Below are 17,132 nucleotides of genomic sequence, written 5' to 3' on the forward strand. Positions count from 1 at the left end.
TTACAGGCCATCCTCTGTGCACTCACTGGTACCTCTCCTTGCTGGCTCACATTGTGTAGCCAGTGCTTGTAACTCACACTTTTGTGAGCAAGTCACAACAACAAAATACCAACTAGTGAAAAAAAAAACCCTGGAGTGCATCTTTTCACCAGGTGGCCATGAGCTTTGTGTGGAAAACATCCACTTTCCTACTGAAAGAAATCTTCTGAATAGCTGGGTCTGTAGGACAGACAGTCCATCCTGGGCTTTCACTTGAAACTGCAATGCTCAAAGCACTCTGAATGGAACTCCAGAAAGGAATAACAGTTACAAGGAAAGATCTTTTATAACTATCAAAGATAACTTGAAAATGACAGGTGATGACATACCCAGGGATAAAGCATTTTGTAAGGCAAGTACCACAGCCAGGTACTTATGGACATCTATAGTTAAGCCACAGAAGTCATTAAAAGCCAAAATTATGTCAGTATCTGACAAAAGAAGAAGCCAGAACAAATTGCTTATTGACTGCTTGAATCAGGTGGACAGGAACTAACTGCCTCTGTTTCATAACAGACAAGCAAAGACAAACACATTAATTACTAAAACAGTTCTGAAACTAAAGTTAATCCTAACTTCAAAATGCAGTTCTGCTTGAAGGAGTGGCAGTAAAAATGGCATTCTCCTACTCGAAAGATCTATTTCTTGTATGTTTTCTGGGTCACATCTGCTTATTTGAAACGAGATTTTTTAGGATTTTTAACCCTGTTAGCCTGCAGACCAAAGACAGCAAATGGGAAGTGAGAGAGACTCCTGAACGCCAGCCACTTAACCCCACTGAAAACAGAGGGGGTGATCAGGTGTCAAGAAAAGGTCTGAAATTTGGCAGACAGAATCCTTATGGATGCTGAGGTTGTAAAAGAAAGAAAGGAAAAAACCTGGGTGCTCAGATTCCAGGTTGCATATGGGAGGCTGGCTGCTGCACAAAATCTCTTCTCCCTGTAAACCGAACATATTTGGTGTGAAAAGCCCTGAAAGACCACGCGGTCTTTTATACAGCAACCTCTGATGAGTGCACTGCCACTTAACTTTGTCTAGAGAAACACACACAAAAAAGCAGGGAAAATAGTCTTTCCAGAGGTCAGCTGGTCCCAATCTGCTGTCGGAGGCACCGCCAGACTTGTGTTGCTGGCAAAGGGTTGAGCTTTCTCTTTTAATACCTTTACTAGAAGGAAAAGTCAGTTCTTTTCCTCTATAAGATCTGACTTGGCTTTTTAGAGCAACCATGACAGGGCTCAGCAATGCTTCAAAACCTGTGAAATAACAACAGTAATCCAAAGCACATGCTACATTTTTATCATTTACCAGCTCCGGAGTTCAATTTGGGTGTCTCTCAGGCTACTCAGTTCCTGCTAGTAAATTTCTAGTTCTCCACATTTAATAATTGATTCTGCTTGAATAATCTCACCTGTGTTTCACTATGGTTTCTGCACGCTTAATCCTACAGGCAATGGAGCTGGGACCTGGCAGAGCTGGGGATACACTGGGACACGGGGACATGTGCAGCTGTCAACTGCCAGCAAGAAGCACAAGGCTGCACCAATCCTCCATGAGGTGGGTGGGAAAAAATGAGTATTGGGAAGAGTAAGTACAGCAACGACTCGCACAGGTTATAGGGCTTGACTGAACACAGTGAAACAAGGGAGTTTGTTCTGAAAAAGAGCTATTTGAACTCAAAGGCAGAATTGGAAAAGGCCTTTTAGAAAAGAATCCAAAAAGCCATGCCAGCTGAAAAGTTTTTCACATTTTCAGGCTTCCAAGTCCAACTGCACACCGTTCAAACTGAGGCAGCAATGCATTTCAAAAAGCAAATACCATTTCCCTCTTTAACTCGAAAACCCTCACAAGAGCAGGCCTTCTACTTTTAGCATTACACTAGAAAATCTAAAGCACTTTCTGCATGTCCTGTGTAAAGTTTGCTAATTCATCTCTGTATGAATCTCCATCCATTTGCACCCAAATTCCAATTGTATCAAAGGAGGTTTCCTTACTTTACTGGCTCCCATGACTCCCGCTCAAAGCCCCTGTGAATTGACTGTGCAATTGAGGACTCCATCAGATCGACATATCTAACAACAAGTGGAGCAAACAGGTCTTGGAGGTGTTTGTGGAATTTTCCATTGCACAAATTATCTAGAATAGATAAATAAAAGTAGAGTAAGACACGACTGTTACTAAAAACTCTGCAACAAACCACAGTGTGGCACTTTTTTACACACGAATTTGTCAGCGAACGGGAAGAAACTTCAGGAATGTAACAGGAGTTGGCATCAGGCACCAGTGTTCAAGACAAAGACAGCAGGAATGGCTTCTTACTCCAAACAAATAAACAGACAACAAATCTTCTTTTCCGTTAAAATAAAACTTATAAATATATTATTACTTCCTGTGAATAAAATGGATGTAAGAAATACAGCATAGCAAACATTATGGCTTTAGTAGGTAAGAGAATAATTTCTTCTCTGGTTACTCCTCACCATAATGCTGGAAATGTCTCTCTGAGGATGAGTCCCTGGCTTTTTTACGTGTTATAGGAAGCTGTCCCTGTTGTGGGACCTAACTGAAGGCAACATTAATTCTGCCACCAGCTCCTCAGGATCAGCAGGACCACCTGAGGGAGTGCCAGATCCTCATGGGTTTTGAAGGCATGGGCCCACGTGCTCTGGAGAAGAGCCTTATTGTACAAATCACTATTCCTCTGAACCACTCCTGCTTTCATTTACTTGAATATTTTCCTCCCTTCGATAAAATATTTTAAAGCAGGGACTGTTTTACTTCATGTTAAATAAATGCAGTACACACATATAAAAAGACACACACATTTAATGACAGTGAGATAGAGTGCCTAATTCCCTGCTTATCAGGCAGCCTTTACCAAGAGATGTGAGAAGATGAAGCAAAATAGGAATTGAACTTCTCACCTTTGATGGAGGCACTTGATTTAAGGCGTGCCTGTGTGTCTTTTTTTTTCCTAGTGCAAATGTAACAAAATCAAGCTGATGCTAAAAGAGCATTTACTGTAAATCTCTACCCATTTCGGTTCCCTGAGCAGTGTGGAGTAACCTGAGCTGCCCACTGAAAAAGAAATGACCAAAATACAATACATACAGTCACTACGGAGGGAATCATTTAGAAGCTGAAAGAGTGGAAAGCTGTCCCAGGTGTCTGGGGGTTGCACCTCTAATGCACCATCCATATCCACAGCAAACAGCGACAGGAAGGTCTCCGCATGCTCAACCATTAGGTCTGACCACCAAGCAAAGGCCTTCAGAGTTGGTAGAAAAAGACAACAAAGAAGTGTATTAGTTCTAACAAAGCACAGGGAAAGATGTTAGGCCATGTTATCTCAAGAAAAAAAAACAACAACAAACCAAAAACCAAAAAAACAACCAGAAAAAGAAAAACCCAGAAAAAAAAGAAAAAAACCCCAGTGCATCCCATGGAAACTACCTTTATTGTAAAGAGAACAGTGCTTTAAAGTGTTAGCTTGCACAAACAGTGCTAATCACAGGAATTAAGCACTGGTATTTTAATGCAAACATTTCTTGTGGAGGATCTTTTCAGAGCTCCACCGTAAAGGTAGGTAGCTGTAACATGGCAGAGCAGGTTTTGTCTGTTCAATTTACAATAAATGACTTCGTTCATCTTTTATCTTGCTAATTATCAGAATAATCAACTAATTCTAAAATACAGTAATTTGAGTTTCTTTACTGTGCTTGTGGGTTTTCTGCTGTTTCAATTTTATTTGGATTCACTACTTCTATTTGTCTTGAGAAACGAGAAGCCTAAGACATTAAAACCTGTCCTAAATCACTCACACTCTTCTTTAGAAATATTTCAAGCGTCACCAAGTAGAAGTATTACAGCACTGTTCATTTTACAGATTTAGCTATACACATCCATAGAAACACACTACCACCTTCATAATGCTACTGATTAAGAAACAGATTACAAAGCTCTATTATCAACATGCCAAGATAAAAAAAAAATATCTACAGCAAGCCTATACTTTCACAGAGGCAGGAAAAAAATATTTCTAAAAAAATATCGGTGAAGTAACTCATTCTCATGCACATGGGTCCTTAAAATTGACTGCACGGGCTCTGACGTGACATTCACATCATACATGGCTCAGATGTGAATGCTGCGAACTCATGCATGCGTGTTTAGTGATCACTTCTGGCTGGGAACATGCAATATGAGAAGTGCTGTCACTAGGACCATGTGCTGTCATTCTGAACTGATAGGAAATTACTTATGGACTTAAAGGATCCAAGAAACAGCTTTCCAGCACTTTGCAAGAAAACTCCTAGCACAGGTACAAGACTGGAGATGAAAGGGAAAAGACTGGAACTAGATGAATCACTTCCAAGAGGAACTGCCAGTCAAGGAGGGGTATTTTTTGCAGATTTTGGCAGAAGCAAATAAGCAGACTGGACTTTTGCTTTCTCAGGCTTCTCAGTTTAAATTCACTGATGAAGAATCTCACTGATACGCAGAACACAGCTCCAGCTCCTGGTTTACTCAGCCAAGGAGAGCGAGCAGCGCCCCAAAACTGGGTTACTGCCATGGACCTCTTTCATTTTTCCTATTTTGACTCAATTCTTGGCTGCCAGTGGCAGGGGGTCTGTAGGACTACTTCCACTTCTTTGTTCCTCCAAAATATAGAGCAGACTTACCCTGTCCTGCGCTCTCATGGGGGCAAAGATGTGGATGAGGTGGGCTGTGCCATGAAGGCACAGCTTTGGGTGCACCCTGGGGCAAGATGGGCAAACACCATGCCCAGAATGGCAATGCCAGCAGGCTGCAGCATCCCCGTGGTCGCAGTGTGGGAACAAGACAACTACAAAGGGCTCCTTTGTCTGCAAACTGTCCTCAGACCCATGCAGTTGGTGGAAGCCATCGGGCTCTGCTGCAGCAACACCTGCCCTAGGGTGCTTGGTGAGGGGCAGCAGTTATCATGTCCCTGGGCCTGGAAAAGCTGAAGTTGAGGGAGCCTGGTGGGCTGAGCACAGGTGACAGAAGCTCTTCTTCCCACATCTGGTGCTGGTGTCCCCACCAGTGTGGCCAAACACCTGGGAGTGACACAGCGGGAGGCATCAAACTGTTGTAAAACCAAAACGTCAAAACTCGGGTCTGTTCCCAATGCCTTCTCTCCAAAGTGCAGATGAGAAATGAGACAATGCTGAGCAATTGGGCTGTGGAGGGTCCTCTCAGAACTAGCAGCACTCGCCTGTGGTTTTCAAGGAGGATGTGGGGCTGTCCTTCCACTGCTGGGGCTTCTCTGCCTGCCAAGAGCCTGCTGTGCTGTGCCCCTGTCAGACACTGCCCAGAGATCTATGGGCAAAGGGTGATTGCTACAAAGGACTAATTCAACCAGAATTTCTCGGGGAGGGCAAAAAGTATCTTCTACAATGAATGCCAACATAAAAACCTGCAATAAAAACCTGCTTCCATGAGGAAAAAAAAAAAAAAAAGAAAAAAGAAGAAAAAAAAAAGCACGCTAGTTTTAAGAGAAACTATGAAGAAAAGCATGTAATCATTTATGGAAAAAAAAGGCCCAAACCAGTCAGTTTCCCTTTTGCTGGAAAAGTCAAATGTTAGCACTACAAGTCTAACTTATGTCAGGATCCTGAACCCCCTCCTCCCTAGTCAGGGTGAACAGGACCTTCCCCGCGGTGGGAGCAGTAACACCACACTTTGAAAATCTCCTTCAAGATGGTAACATTTCATTTATTTACCATCTACTTACCTGCTTTGCTCAAAACACAATGTAAAGGGGGAAAAAAAAAGTGTGCTTTCTAGCCAAACACACCTATTATTGTGTATTTTACACATGGATACAGATGTATATATGTATGACCTCAAGGAGTTAAAATACATATATACATATACACATAAGTATACATAGAGAGAGAAAACACAAGTTTAAAAGTAGGTGAATGCCACTGGCTCTGGCATTGTCATCAGTCATCCAGAGGAAGGGAAGGGAGGTGGGAGACAGCTGAGGGCAGTGATGGGACCATGACAGAGGCCTCCTGCTCCCACAGGGCACAGACATGGGCACATGGATTCTGCTGCATTTCTGCCTGAGCTGGTTTGCTTCTCTCCTGTGGGTCAGACAAACCCAACTGACTAGACACAGTACTTTTGTTGTAAAGAGTTTTTTTTTTAACATTTTCCATACTCTGAGTAGTATTTTCTGGGGTCTCATTAGGGAATCTGCCTGGATGTCAATATGGGGAAAAAAGGGGCATGTTTTAATTGCAGAAACTGTTGGTTTTCAGTAAATTAAGGCATTTCTTCAGAAAGCAGTGCAATTTAATTTTCTGCTGCACAACCAAACTAGAATGAAGACTTGCACCTCACAGGTCAAATATTTTCCAGGGGAAAGGACAACATGTCAAAAACCCCCCACCTAACATAATTTTGGGGGAAAAAATGTGCAATACCTCAGCAATTCTCACTGCACAGTGTGAGCATAACATGGCTGCAACACATAGGAAAAATCAGTGATAAACCACCCAGTCTTCTTCTCTCTCTTCCTTTGGGTGCACTTCAAAGTGTGCAGAGAGCTGGCCAACTGCCTGTACCCTGCTGAAATGCCACAGCCACCCTCAGGACTGGGATTCAATAGCATGCTTACAGTGTGCTGGGCTTCTGGAGAGAGATGAATGTCACCCTTCCAGGTCACTGTTCAGAACAAGGGACCAGGATGCCTCCTATCCATCTTGGCATTAACCTTCTGTCTCTAATCAAAACCTTGTGACACAAAAGATGCTGGAGAACAGTTTTGAGTCTTCGTCCTGGTGAGTATCTCAGCAGCGTGGCTGGCTGAACCCTCTAACTGCTTCCTTCAGAAGCCTGCTATTTTCAAAATAAACTGCATTTTAAAAACCAGCTCCTTCCCGGTGGGCTGTGCCTCCAGCCTGTGCTGGTGATGAGTGAAATAAATCCCTGCTCACGCTTGGACAGGGCAGGGCAGCTCGTGCGCAAGCGCCGCGCTCTCGAGCGTCCCCACACTGCAGTAAAAATGGAATTTATTTCACTCTTCAGCCCGTATATTCTCTCTCTACATATAAATACTGTATATCCGGGTACAAGGCACATACAGACAAAACCAGAGGAAGACCACTACCATTCTAGGCACTCGTGTAGTACTTATTCCAGCTCCACCACAGTGTACCAGAGGTCAGGTGAATGCAAAACAACAAGAGGTGACAACAGGCTGAGGAGAGAGTCCAGGCAGGTAGGGTTGTGTTGGGATGTAACTGCAGCGTTCGTAAAATATACCCATTGCTACATGCATGGACCAGACTGCTATGCCACATTTACCCTCCTGTGTCAGGCTGCCAGCTCTGCAAGCAGCCGACTGGAAGTTGCTGTTACATTCCTTGGTCAAAGTTACGGAAGCGAGGGCAACCCGGGTAAAATCCCAGTAGGAAACATGGCACTGAGAGGGCATGCACGGAATATGACAGGAGTGACTCGTGTCATTCGGTTTAGTCACATACCTCTTTCCCCTGCCAGGATCATCCAAGATTGAATGAACAGTAGAAAAACAGGGAGGAAATTTAAATATGCAATCAGGCATTAGTTGGGTGTTGTGGACTGCTGTGTATTATCAATAAATTAAATTATACTGCAAATTTAATATACACTGGAATGATTTTTAGGTGACTGTGAAATTATTTATCAGAAGCTCGTAATGCAAAATATAGTGAGAGTATATATATATATACACTAATGGGAAGGAAAAGAGAAAATAGTGAATGTTACATTACCTACATTCACAAACAATAACTGTTCACTCTGAACCTCAAAACAATTACCTTTTCAATATGTATCCAAGAGCACCAGATTTATAGAGAACTCAGGGCTCAATCCTGCAAATACTTACATGGGTATGCAACGTCACTTGCTCGGGCAGAAATGTCCCATTTTGCTGAGAACAGGACTACAGACAGCAATGCCAGCTGCCTGTGGGGTCAAGTGTTTCCAGGATCAAGCCTCATGATTTTTCTGGTCTATATTTGACTATGACATAGTTTCAGTGGTTTTAAAACAGGAATCTACCTTTGAAGAGTTAAGAGTGGTAGTATTAGGCCTTAGATAACCCAAATAATGAGTAACAGAGAATAATTCATCCTAAGATCCGTGACTAGTAAATGAGGTATTCCCAAGAAGTCACAGCAGAAGAGGCCAACAGGAAAGCAGGTGAGTTAATCATGTACCACAGGGGCTCAGGGAAACCCCCAGAAACAACCTGAATGCCCAGAAAGGGACAAAAAAAGAATCGTTTTGTTTTGTGGTGGTTTTCCTTGCTCCAGCTCTGGATAGCAGGAGCAGTAAGCAGCTGCAGGAACCTCACTAATGCTGTCTGGAGGCAAAAACACATGGCACTGTTTTGAAATACAACCTTTCTGAAAAGTAGGTAGGCTTGCTCTTGTGGTGAACGTATTTGGCCAGATTCAGCTCCTGTATGAAAGTCAGTGGACTGAAGCAGAGGAGAGCAGAACTTCCTTAATTCCTCCTTTTCACCCTCCCTCCCCTCTGCAAAACCAGGCTTCCCAAACTCTACCTTGCCTTCCTCGCACTTGAGCACCGTTAGTCAAGAATATTTTTGGCTTTGAAAGAAGATAACCCAGCACCAGTTGGGAAGACATCACACAGGTAGACAAAGCTCCCAGCAAGCCCCCGGAGCCTGCAAGCCCCAGGACCTGGGGGACACGACCTCGCGTGGCACCGCTGCTCACCTCCGCGTGGTGTTCTTCGTTTTGCTGCAGGACTTCAATTACCAACTCTGCCAGGCGTATTGTGTCTTCTAACTTTTTAGCTGGTGTGACTAACCGGCCTACATTCTCTGTAGTACAAGAACTCGAGTTAAAAGGGAGGCAGGATGAAAAGCTAGAAGTACAGTAAGTTATTTTAGAGGCTTAAAAAAAAAAAAAAAAAAAAAAAAAGAAAAATTCCCCATAATATTCTACAGATTTAAAGATCTTTTCATGCATATGTTAAATGCTTATATAATTAGTACTGAGCAAACCAGAAAGCCACACTCGTTATTATACTATGAAAATACAGTGCTCCAGCTCCAAATTTCACAATAGTGTCAGAGTTGTTTTGCTTTATGGTGAGATGACGGCATTTTATTAGCACAAATAAGAACATCACATTCCCTAAAGACAGCATCTGGCCACTAATACAGGAACAGAATGTATCCTTCAATGTAAATTATGCTATTATAGAAATCATATCTATATTATTTTAAAATTCTTTTAAGAATGTCAATTCAAACAAATCTGTCTGTACTTTTAATAAATCGTCAGACTCGAGCAATTTAAATGTCACCTGCTACTGAAAGCAAAAAATTGCAGGTCTGCCTTGCTCCAGGATTTAACTCCACAAGGGCCAGGGAGTTACGCATGCTGGGGGGAGTGGGAAGTGGTAAATCCCACGAAGGTGTTCATAGGTAAGATTTATATGGGAAAAGAGATGCAACTTTACAGCAAAAACCCCGCAAACAAACCAAAGAGTTTAAATCCTGGAGCTAGCTCTATGGCTATATTCAGTTATTTTCCAGTGTTTTCTCAAGACTTTTAAAAATAATTATATTCTATTTTTCTAGGTACTTTATATTATTAATAAAGACATTAAAGATCAGAGGTGCTAAAAATCTGTGAAAAATAAAATAATCACGTTTTCCATGAACGAGAGCTTCTGCAGAGCTGGCTGAGTACAGCAGAGGGGGTTTCTGTGAGCTGACACCACGGCTCACTTCCCTGAGGTGTGCAGCATCTCCCTGTGATGGTTGCCCTAAGGGGAAGCAGAGCTGGAGACCTGCTCCCTGGGGATCCACCTACACTGCAGCACGTCACCATGTTAACTGGAGACGTGTCACCCCGGGTGCCAACCCCAGCTCCCTAGAGCAGTTACACCAAAGAACAGCATCCCACTGGGGCAGCTACACCAACCAAGTCAGACCCCTGCACTGAAACACATCTGATCCTCTCCGTGATATCAAAGTTGGAGACTTTGTAAATAGGTGAAGTACCAAAAGAAGCCCAGACTCAAACAGACAAATTGCACAGCAAAATACTCATGGTGCATAAATTGAAGCACTTTTAGCATCAGCCTCCTGGGACTATCACAGGAGCCCAGCTAAAGTAGCAGGGAGGGTTGTGCCCATGTGCCAGGTGCTGGCTGGGCACCTCACTTCAGCCTTCTGCACACACCAGCATTTTGACAGATTATGTCTTCTCTACTGCCAGGACAGAAATACGTGGTTGCATGCAGATGGTACTGCTCTGCTCTACCAGGTCACCTGGGGAACAATCCTGGCTAAGTTGAGGGCTTGGTGATATTCAAGGACTTAATTCTCCACCTCAGACACTTGCCTGCTCCTGGTTTTCCCTGAATCCCTGTTTACAGGTAACAAAACTTCCCATGAAAGGGGAAGACATAGTTTTCAGAATGGTCACACTTGGGTGGCTGAGTAAGGGGGACAACTGCTGATCTTCAAAGGAGCTCAGCAACCTGGTCTAGCTGAAGTCTGGCATTGCAGGTACTCAGCTTGGCTGAGAGATGCAACATGGTAAAGCACCATGCAAATGCACTCTACGTTTTTGGAGATTTGTTCCACAGATAGGGGCCTTGGGGGTTTCTTCTCCAGTTTTCCTTTTGCTTCTTGTATCACTGGAAACAAACAAACAAAAAATCCAGGGTCCCCTTAACATAATTCTCCAATACTGAAACTGGACAACTGCTGGTTAACTCCTCGTTCTTTCTCCTACTCAATCCAGTACCTCACTGACTACAAGAAGGAGAAACCTCTTCCTTTTGTGCAAAAGGACTCCAAAGACACGTCCCTTAGTAAGATCTGGTTGTTTCTGCACCTCCGAAGCCAAGGGGAAGCTTCTCCATTGATCAGAGCAGCATCAGGCCCATTCACATTTGCAACACTGATCTGCTCTCAAATACAACTAAAAGACAAAAGTGTTAATAAGAACAACTGCTCAGAGATGCTGTCTTTAAAGAAAATATTGATGCTTATACAACTTTGGCAGCCAGCAGATGTCAATCTTAATTTTTTTTCTTCTTATTTTAAATATTTCCCTGGTTAAGTTACTATACATCAGAATATTCTGCTAAGATAGCTGGAGCACTGACAGTTACATGAAACGTATACGATATACTTATCAAACATTTCATCCAACATCATGTAAAGCTCATACATATTTATAGTTTTTCATGCAAAATGTTATGCAACAACAATGTTATTTTGTGCTGACGTTGATATTTGAAAATGTTGCATATGTCAGACATTGCTAGACAAAAAAATGTGGACATTTTGAAATAAATGCTACCTCTAAATCTCTAAAACCTACCACATCGCGCTAGGTATTTTGTCTAAAGCTGCACGTGAGAACTAGCTTTCTACTGCTACACAAGCAACTGCTAGACTAGAAAACCACTGAATAAAAGGAAGGAAGACTATTACAGTACTTGGCGGCTGTTTGGCCATGCCTTTGAGCATATCATTTATCATGTTAGTCTGAGTTTGAGGAGATGATGGTGGTGGCCCAGCCGGCGGCTTAGGCTTGGGCGGACGGGCTGCTTGTGCATGACGGAGAGAGACGCCAAAAGTAAAGAGACAAGTGACTTCATAAACAGTGACAAAAAGATGGAAACTTCGAAAGGAACATAAGCAGAAATGATAAAATACAAATGGAATAAGCTGCTGGGTTTTTGCTTATCAGTACTGGGAGTATTACACGGTAATGACACCATTTGACAGCACGTTTTCTAGAAGTCAGCAGATTCGAAACATCCTACGGCACTGTGCAATCAGAAAGCTAAAAACTGAATGCAAGTCTGAAACTGCACTTCATGCAGCCACGTGAGGAAACCAAATCAGGGTAATCTAGTTAAAAATCCAGAATTTAGAAAAGGTGAACTAAAAAAGATGACTTAAAAGTCAGCGCCTTGGTGCTTAGGTACATTTAGCAATAGAATAATGAGCCACAGGAATTAATTGCTTTGCAAATATCAATTACACATTTTAGAATTAAACGTCACTGTTGGTTAAAGGGAGCTATAAAATATTCTTGTGCAATTTAAACATGTAAAAAAATCTGTCACTTAAAAATGTGTGGTTCCTGATCGTTTCCAGCTCATTTAATTATTTTCAACTTGGAATTCTAGTGGCTTTTATATTCTGGGTTGAATCATATATAAAAACTTGCCAGCTCTATCAAATATGTTACTTGCTATTCCAAATGTTAGAATACTGCAATCAGGACTTGACCCATCTGTCATATAGTTTACAATATCAGCATAGGAAAAATTCAAAGAAAATAGCCTTTCCTTTTACATACACTCAAGAGAATAAATTATATACTGTGAATATATTAACACAATAGTTTCTATTCCATTTAATAACAGTTTTTAGCGGCATTGTGACTATTTTTAATAATGCCATTTGCAAGAAATCTGGCATATTTATCTGGACATTCTATTGCCAAAAGTCCTTGCCATTTTGCTTGCATTTTCCTGGGGGGGGTAGAAATAAATGGTTGGCTTGTGTAAAGTAGATTTCTGATTGCTTTTAATTCTCACAGAACTACAACACTTATTGAAGTATAATACAGAATATTTGAGTAAACTGTATGTTAAAGAGTGTGAGTTAGGTTGGTTCCCCTCTCCATACATCAAGATACACATACATACATAAACACACACACAATGCACACGTGCACGCACACACACACGCATATTTTTAGTCTTTTAAGCTGTGTAATTATTTAATTCAGACTCTGAGATTCAAGCTACTGGTTTCTGGCTTTTTTGGGTTTTGTTGTTGTTTTCTGATAACAGGAATAGCAAACCCATTAATTCATCTCTGGAGTCATCCTGATCCTTGTTCAATGTTTACCAAGGGTGGCTTTGTCCCCAGAAACAAACCTCTCAGCCTCAAGTGACAAAAATAACTGCTTTTTGGGCATTGGCCTAATGACTTCACTCTAATTTATAACATATGCAAGAATTCAATTTGGCTACTTACTGATGGCTCCTGAGCTCAGCATGGAGATGTAGGAAGATTGTTTTACTGCCCATCACTATGGGGAGCAGGTTGTGCCAAGGTCCCTGCATGGGAAGGGACTGTGGGGAGAGGAAAACTGCACATCTCCTCCCACCCACATCTGGCAACCATGGGGTGGGAACCTCTTGCCACCAAGGGGAGTCCATCAGGCTCCAAAGGTGGGAGAGTCAGAGAGAGCTCACCCTAAGAGCCTCAAAGCGAGGTGAAAATCACATCCCAAAACTGCACCCCATGGCTCCAGGCAGTGTTGTGACCCTCAAGCATCCTTAAAGGTGAACCCAGCCCCTGCACTGCCAACAGCTGCCCATCCAAAAATACGTTTCAGACCTTGCACACATCTGAACCAAATAGTGCCATATGGGCCTGACCTGTGCACATGTTTTCTGTCCTGGGGAAAACTCATAGGCAGAGAAGGAAGAGGAGGAAGGGGCAAGGGAAGCAGCAGCACCAGGACTTTAGGAATTGCTAGTGCAGCATGTATGGAACAGCTCGGAGGAGGCTCCCACCAGGCACCTCTCACTTCTCCAGGAGGCTGGCGAGAGATCTCTGACAGAGCTGTGCCCCTGCTCCTGCCACCTCCAGCTCTGGAAAACAAGCTATTCACCTCTTTTGTTCACTCATTTTTTTCAGAGTTTTTACCAAAGTCACGGTAGCTGCAAAACCCCCAGGAGCCGAAGGAGAGGAGAGGAAGAGGTCTCTCCCTTCCTTGGGCACTGAATGCCTTGTGAGCCCCAACCCATGCTTTTCTTTGTCACCTCCTTATTGTAAGAAAGATTAAGGTCTGGCTGACTAAGTGATTCATTTCATCCTTAAATTTAACTACAAATGCAATGGCAACTGCAATGCCCCATGAGTTGGGGGTCTTTCTGTGCTTCTCTGGGCCCAAGCCTCAGAGATGATCCATGGGGTCCCTTTTATGGGGTGTCTGGGCTCCTGCTCAGAGCCAGGGAGATGTGTCAGGCTGGATGGGTTTTGTGGCACTTGCCAGCAATCAGCTGCAGTGTGTGTGGCAGTTTTTGTTTCACTTTGGCATTATTTTCTTCCCTGTCCTTTTCCTCTCTAATCACTCACCACAACCAGTTCAGCATCTGAAATGCTCTTGTATTTGTTGCTTACATGTGTCAAGCGGGTAAAATTTAAACTGAAACCAGAGACAGAAGCAGCTTCAGACAAACTGCATTCCTGGACAAACTTATGCCAAAGGTTTTTACGCTTCTGCATGATACTTGCAGAAATTTCAATTACTTGGTTTCTTGCAATAACCTTCATTTTTCAATGATATTATGGATATACTAGAAAAATCTGTGCTACTTTGGGTATCTGTATTGCATACAATTAATTTTGTGTTACTCTACGGACTGGAAGATTTTTCAAATTACACATTTCTCACTCAGAATCATGATTTCTGCTAGACAGCAGCAACAGTGAGAATTACACTTGCAGAAGAGTACTGTTGACTTTTTGTATTTTTAAGAAGCGTAGCCACTGGCTCAATTATTTCCTTGTAATAGTTAAAAATATGCAACCCCTGCCAAGGGCTCTGGTATTAAAGTGCTATGTGTGCGTTCCTTTCCGAGCTGAAAATGATAAAAAGAGCTGCTGTTCTCAAGATAACAAGAAAGAAAAGTACACTTAGCCTGTGGACAAGGCAAAGCAGCCTTTTACTATAGTTGTGAAATGAATTTTTGTGTATCTGGTAAGGGATTTTGGTGATGAGAAATTATTTTCTTTCACAATAAAATATATTACCATAAAAGTAAGAAAAAAAAATAGTATATTTTTTTTTAAACTTAGAAGGAGACTCTAATTCAGTTCTCAAAACTCAACATACTGAAAAGAGAACTGATCTCCTGACTTTCTGATGATTATCCAGCCTAGTGAGGAATTTTTATATATCTGAATTCTATCTCGTGCCTGAGGCAGCAAGTTGCTCTGCAGTTGGTAAGAGGCTTGCAGAAAGAAAACGGCACAACGCAGATCTTGTTGATTTCTGAAGCTCTTGTATTAACTTAGATGTTGCTTTCAACAATGCCTTTGAAAGGGCAAGAGGAAATCTCAAAAGCTGCATAAGGATTAATCGTTAAAAACACCCAAATGCCTTTTTCAAGGGATGAAATAAATAAAGCAGCAGTTCAGCAGCACAAATGCAGGTTGTTACCACGCCTGGGATACTGCGTGTGATTTATCAATTACTTCAGTCTCTTCTCCTGAATACAGACTGATGTTTTCATCCATTTTGTATCCACATTTATTTGGGGGATGTAATTTTATTTTCTTTTTAAGCTTTGTGGTGTATCAAAAATGCTGGGAGGGATTACCCAGCTGCAGGTGGCCTGACAAATCACCCAGGCTGATCAATGGGCAGCTCAGCTCCTCATCTTCAGTGTACTCAAAGATAAGTTACAGATAAGTGCTCAGACCTTCCCAGGATGAGCTCCAGGCACAGGGAAAGTGAATGATGTAAAATGAGCATGGGGACTATGAAAATGGCCAGGAAAAATGCCTTGAAAAATACCACTGCTTCTGAACACCCTGCTGTATTGCTCTATTCAAAATCAGACCTCTTCTCCACCCTCTTCCTTGGCTGAAGACATTTTCCATGTCTGCTGGGGCCAGCACTATGTGCAAGATGCTCCATGGATGGTGGCAGCTGAGGCTGATGCAGCTGCAGCCCCCACTCTCAGTCCCTCTCCCCTGGGTGTGCCCGTGTCCCCAGCCTGACGCAGACACCCGAGAGATTTCTGCCTCTGCACAGGCACTGAAACTGCTCCTTGCCACTCCATGGGCAGCACCAAGCCCCACACTGACTGGGCTTTGGCTCTGCACTCACCCCAACACCACCATCAGGGGTGTTTTTGAGGGGAGTCAGGCAGATCAGGGGAGGGCAGAGCACCCCCAGGATGTGGCGTGGTGAGATGCTGCACCCCAGCACCCAGGGGCTGGGTAAGCTGTGGGACAAGTAAAAACCTGGCATTTTTGGATAGCCCATAAGTGGTGGCTTTCCCTCAGTGATGGAGCAAAAGGACTTGAGTGGGTCCATCTGCTCTCTGGTTACTTTCTCTTTGCAGTCTGAGCCCCACCACTCTGCTGCCCTGGCACAGAGCAGGGAGGTGAGAGCTGCCTCCATCTCCTTCTCACCTCTGTGTGCCAACTCAGCAGTACCACCAGCAGCCTCACTCTACAGAAACCAAACCCAAATCACAATTTGAGAAACACTCGGTCTAAAAACTTTTTAAAGAACCAACCAAATAAAAAACCCCAAAACCCCTTACACTAAACACAATCAGCTGTCAAACTGACAACCACCACCCTGCCACGAACCATCTCTACAGCTGCCTGTCCCCAGCTCCTGCTGTGCCAAGTGGCACTTGTGCTCACTCCAACAGAGTGCAGCACATCTCACAAATCTTATGCTAGAGGGATGGAAAAGTTATTCTTTTCTAAAGGAGTGATGGATTCCTAACTTGTATAAATAAGCAGATGAACACTTATTAAGAGGTTGCACTTATTAATCTGAGTGTTAGTAGTTTTGTCTGATTAATAATTAAAGCAAGTAATTTATCTTTAATTGTTTTAGCACAGTGTTCTGTTTAATGTTCTATTTCAAATCAATATTTTTAAAGTAAGGCAAGAGACTACACATTTTTCAGGAGAAAGGACATCAAAGGGTGACATTTGTGTGTTTAAGGAGTTGTTTCTAGTATCTTATTTTTATTCTTGCTTTTGGCAAAAGAAATAAAAAGTCAGGCCAAAACCCAGTCACTTTTGACTCCACTTAAGCTGAGGAACTGGTTTCAAGTTGAGTCCTGCTGACCTTGCCTGAAAAATTTTCATTTAAAACAACAGGATATTTGTGGGCATGAAGCAGCAGAGTTGCAATTCCCTGCATCCTTTCCCTTGCTCCGAGCATTGAGAAGAAGCAGTTTTATTTTTAAACAAGCTGGGCCACAGAAATGTCCTTCTGACTTTCTAAACTGTGAGCACATGACAG

The 17,132-nt window shown here is 42.7% G+C and overlaps 1 protein-coding gene across 20 annotated transcripts in view; it reads right to left on the minus strand.

The window, feature by feature from the left end:
• The window catches only part of CADPS (calcium dependent secretion activator), a 203,323-nt gene that overhangs the window by 46,913 nt on the left and 139,278 nt on the right, over window positions 1–17,132 (minus strand). For 13 of the 20 annotated variants that reach the window (XM_071756190.1, XM_071756188.1, XM_071756187.1 and 10 more), the window contains 3 exons: window positions 8,796–8,902; window positions 3,148–3,304; window positions 2,031–2,172 (listed from right to left, as the gene is read on the minus strand). In XM_071756190.1, coding sequence (XP_071612291.1) covers window positions 2,031–2,172; window positions 3,148–3,304; window positions 8,796–8,902 — 406 coding nt within the window. Of the gene's footprint in view, window positions 1–2,030; window positions 2,173–3,147; window positions 3,305–8,795; window positions 8,903–11,544; window positions 11,653–17,132 lie in introns of all 20 variants that reach the window. The other 7 variants (XM_071756173.1, XM_071756178.1, XM_071756179.1 and 4 more) reach the window with 1 other exon arrangement.

The sequence above is a fragment of the Heliangelus exortis genome, chromosome 12 (assembly GCF_036169615.1).
Source record: "Heliangelus exortis chromosome 12, bHelExo1.hap1, whole genome shotgun sequence".
NCBI lineage: Eukaryota > Metazoa > Chordata > Aves > Apodiformes > Trochilidae > Heliangelus > Heliangelus exortis.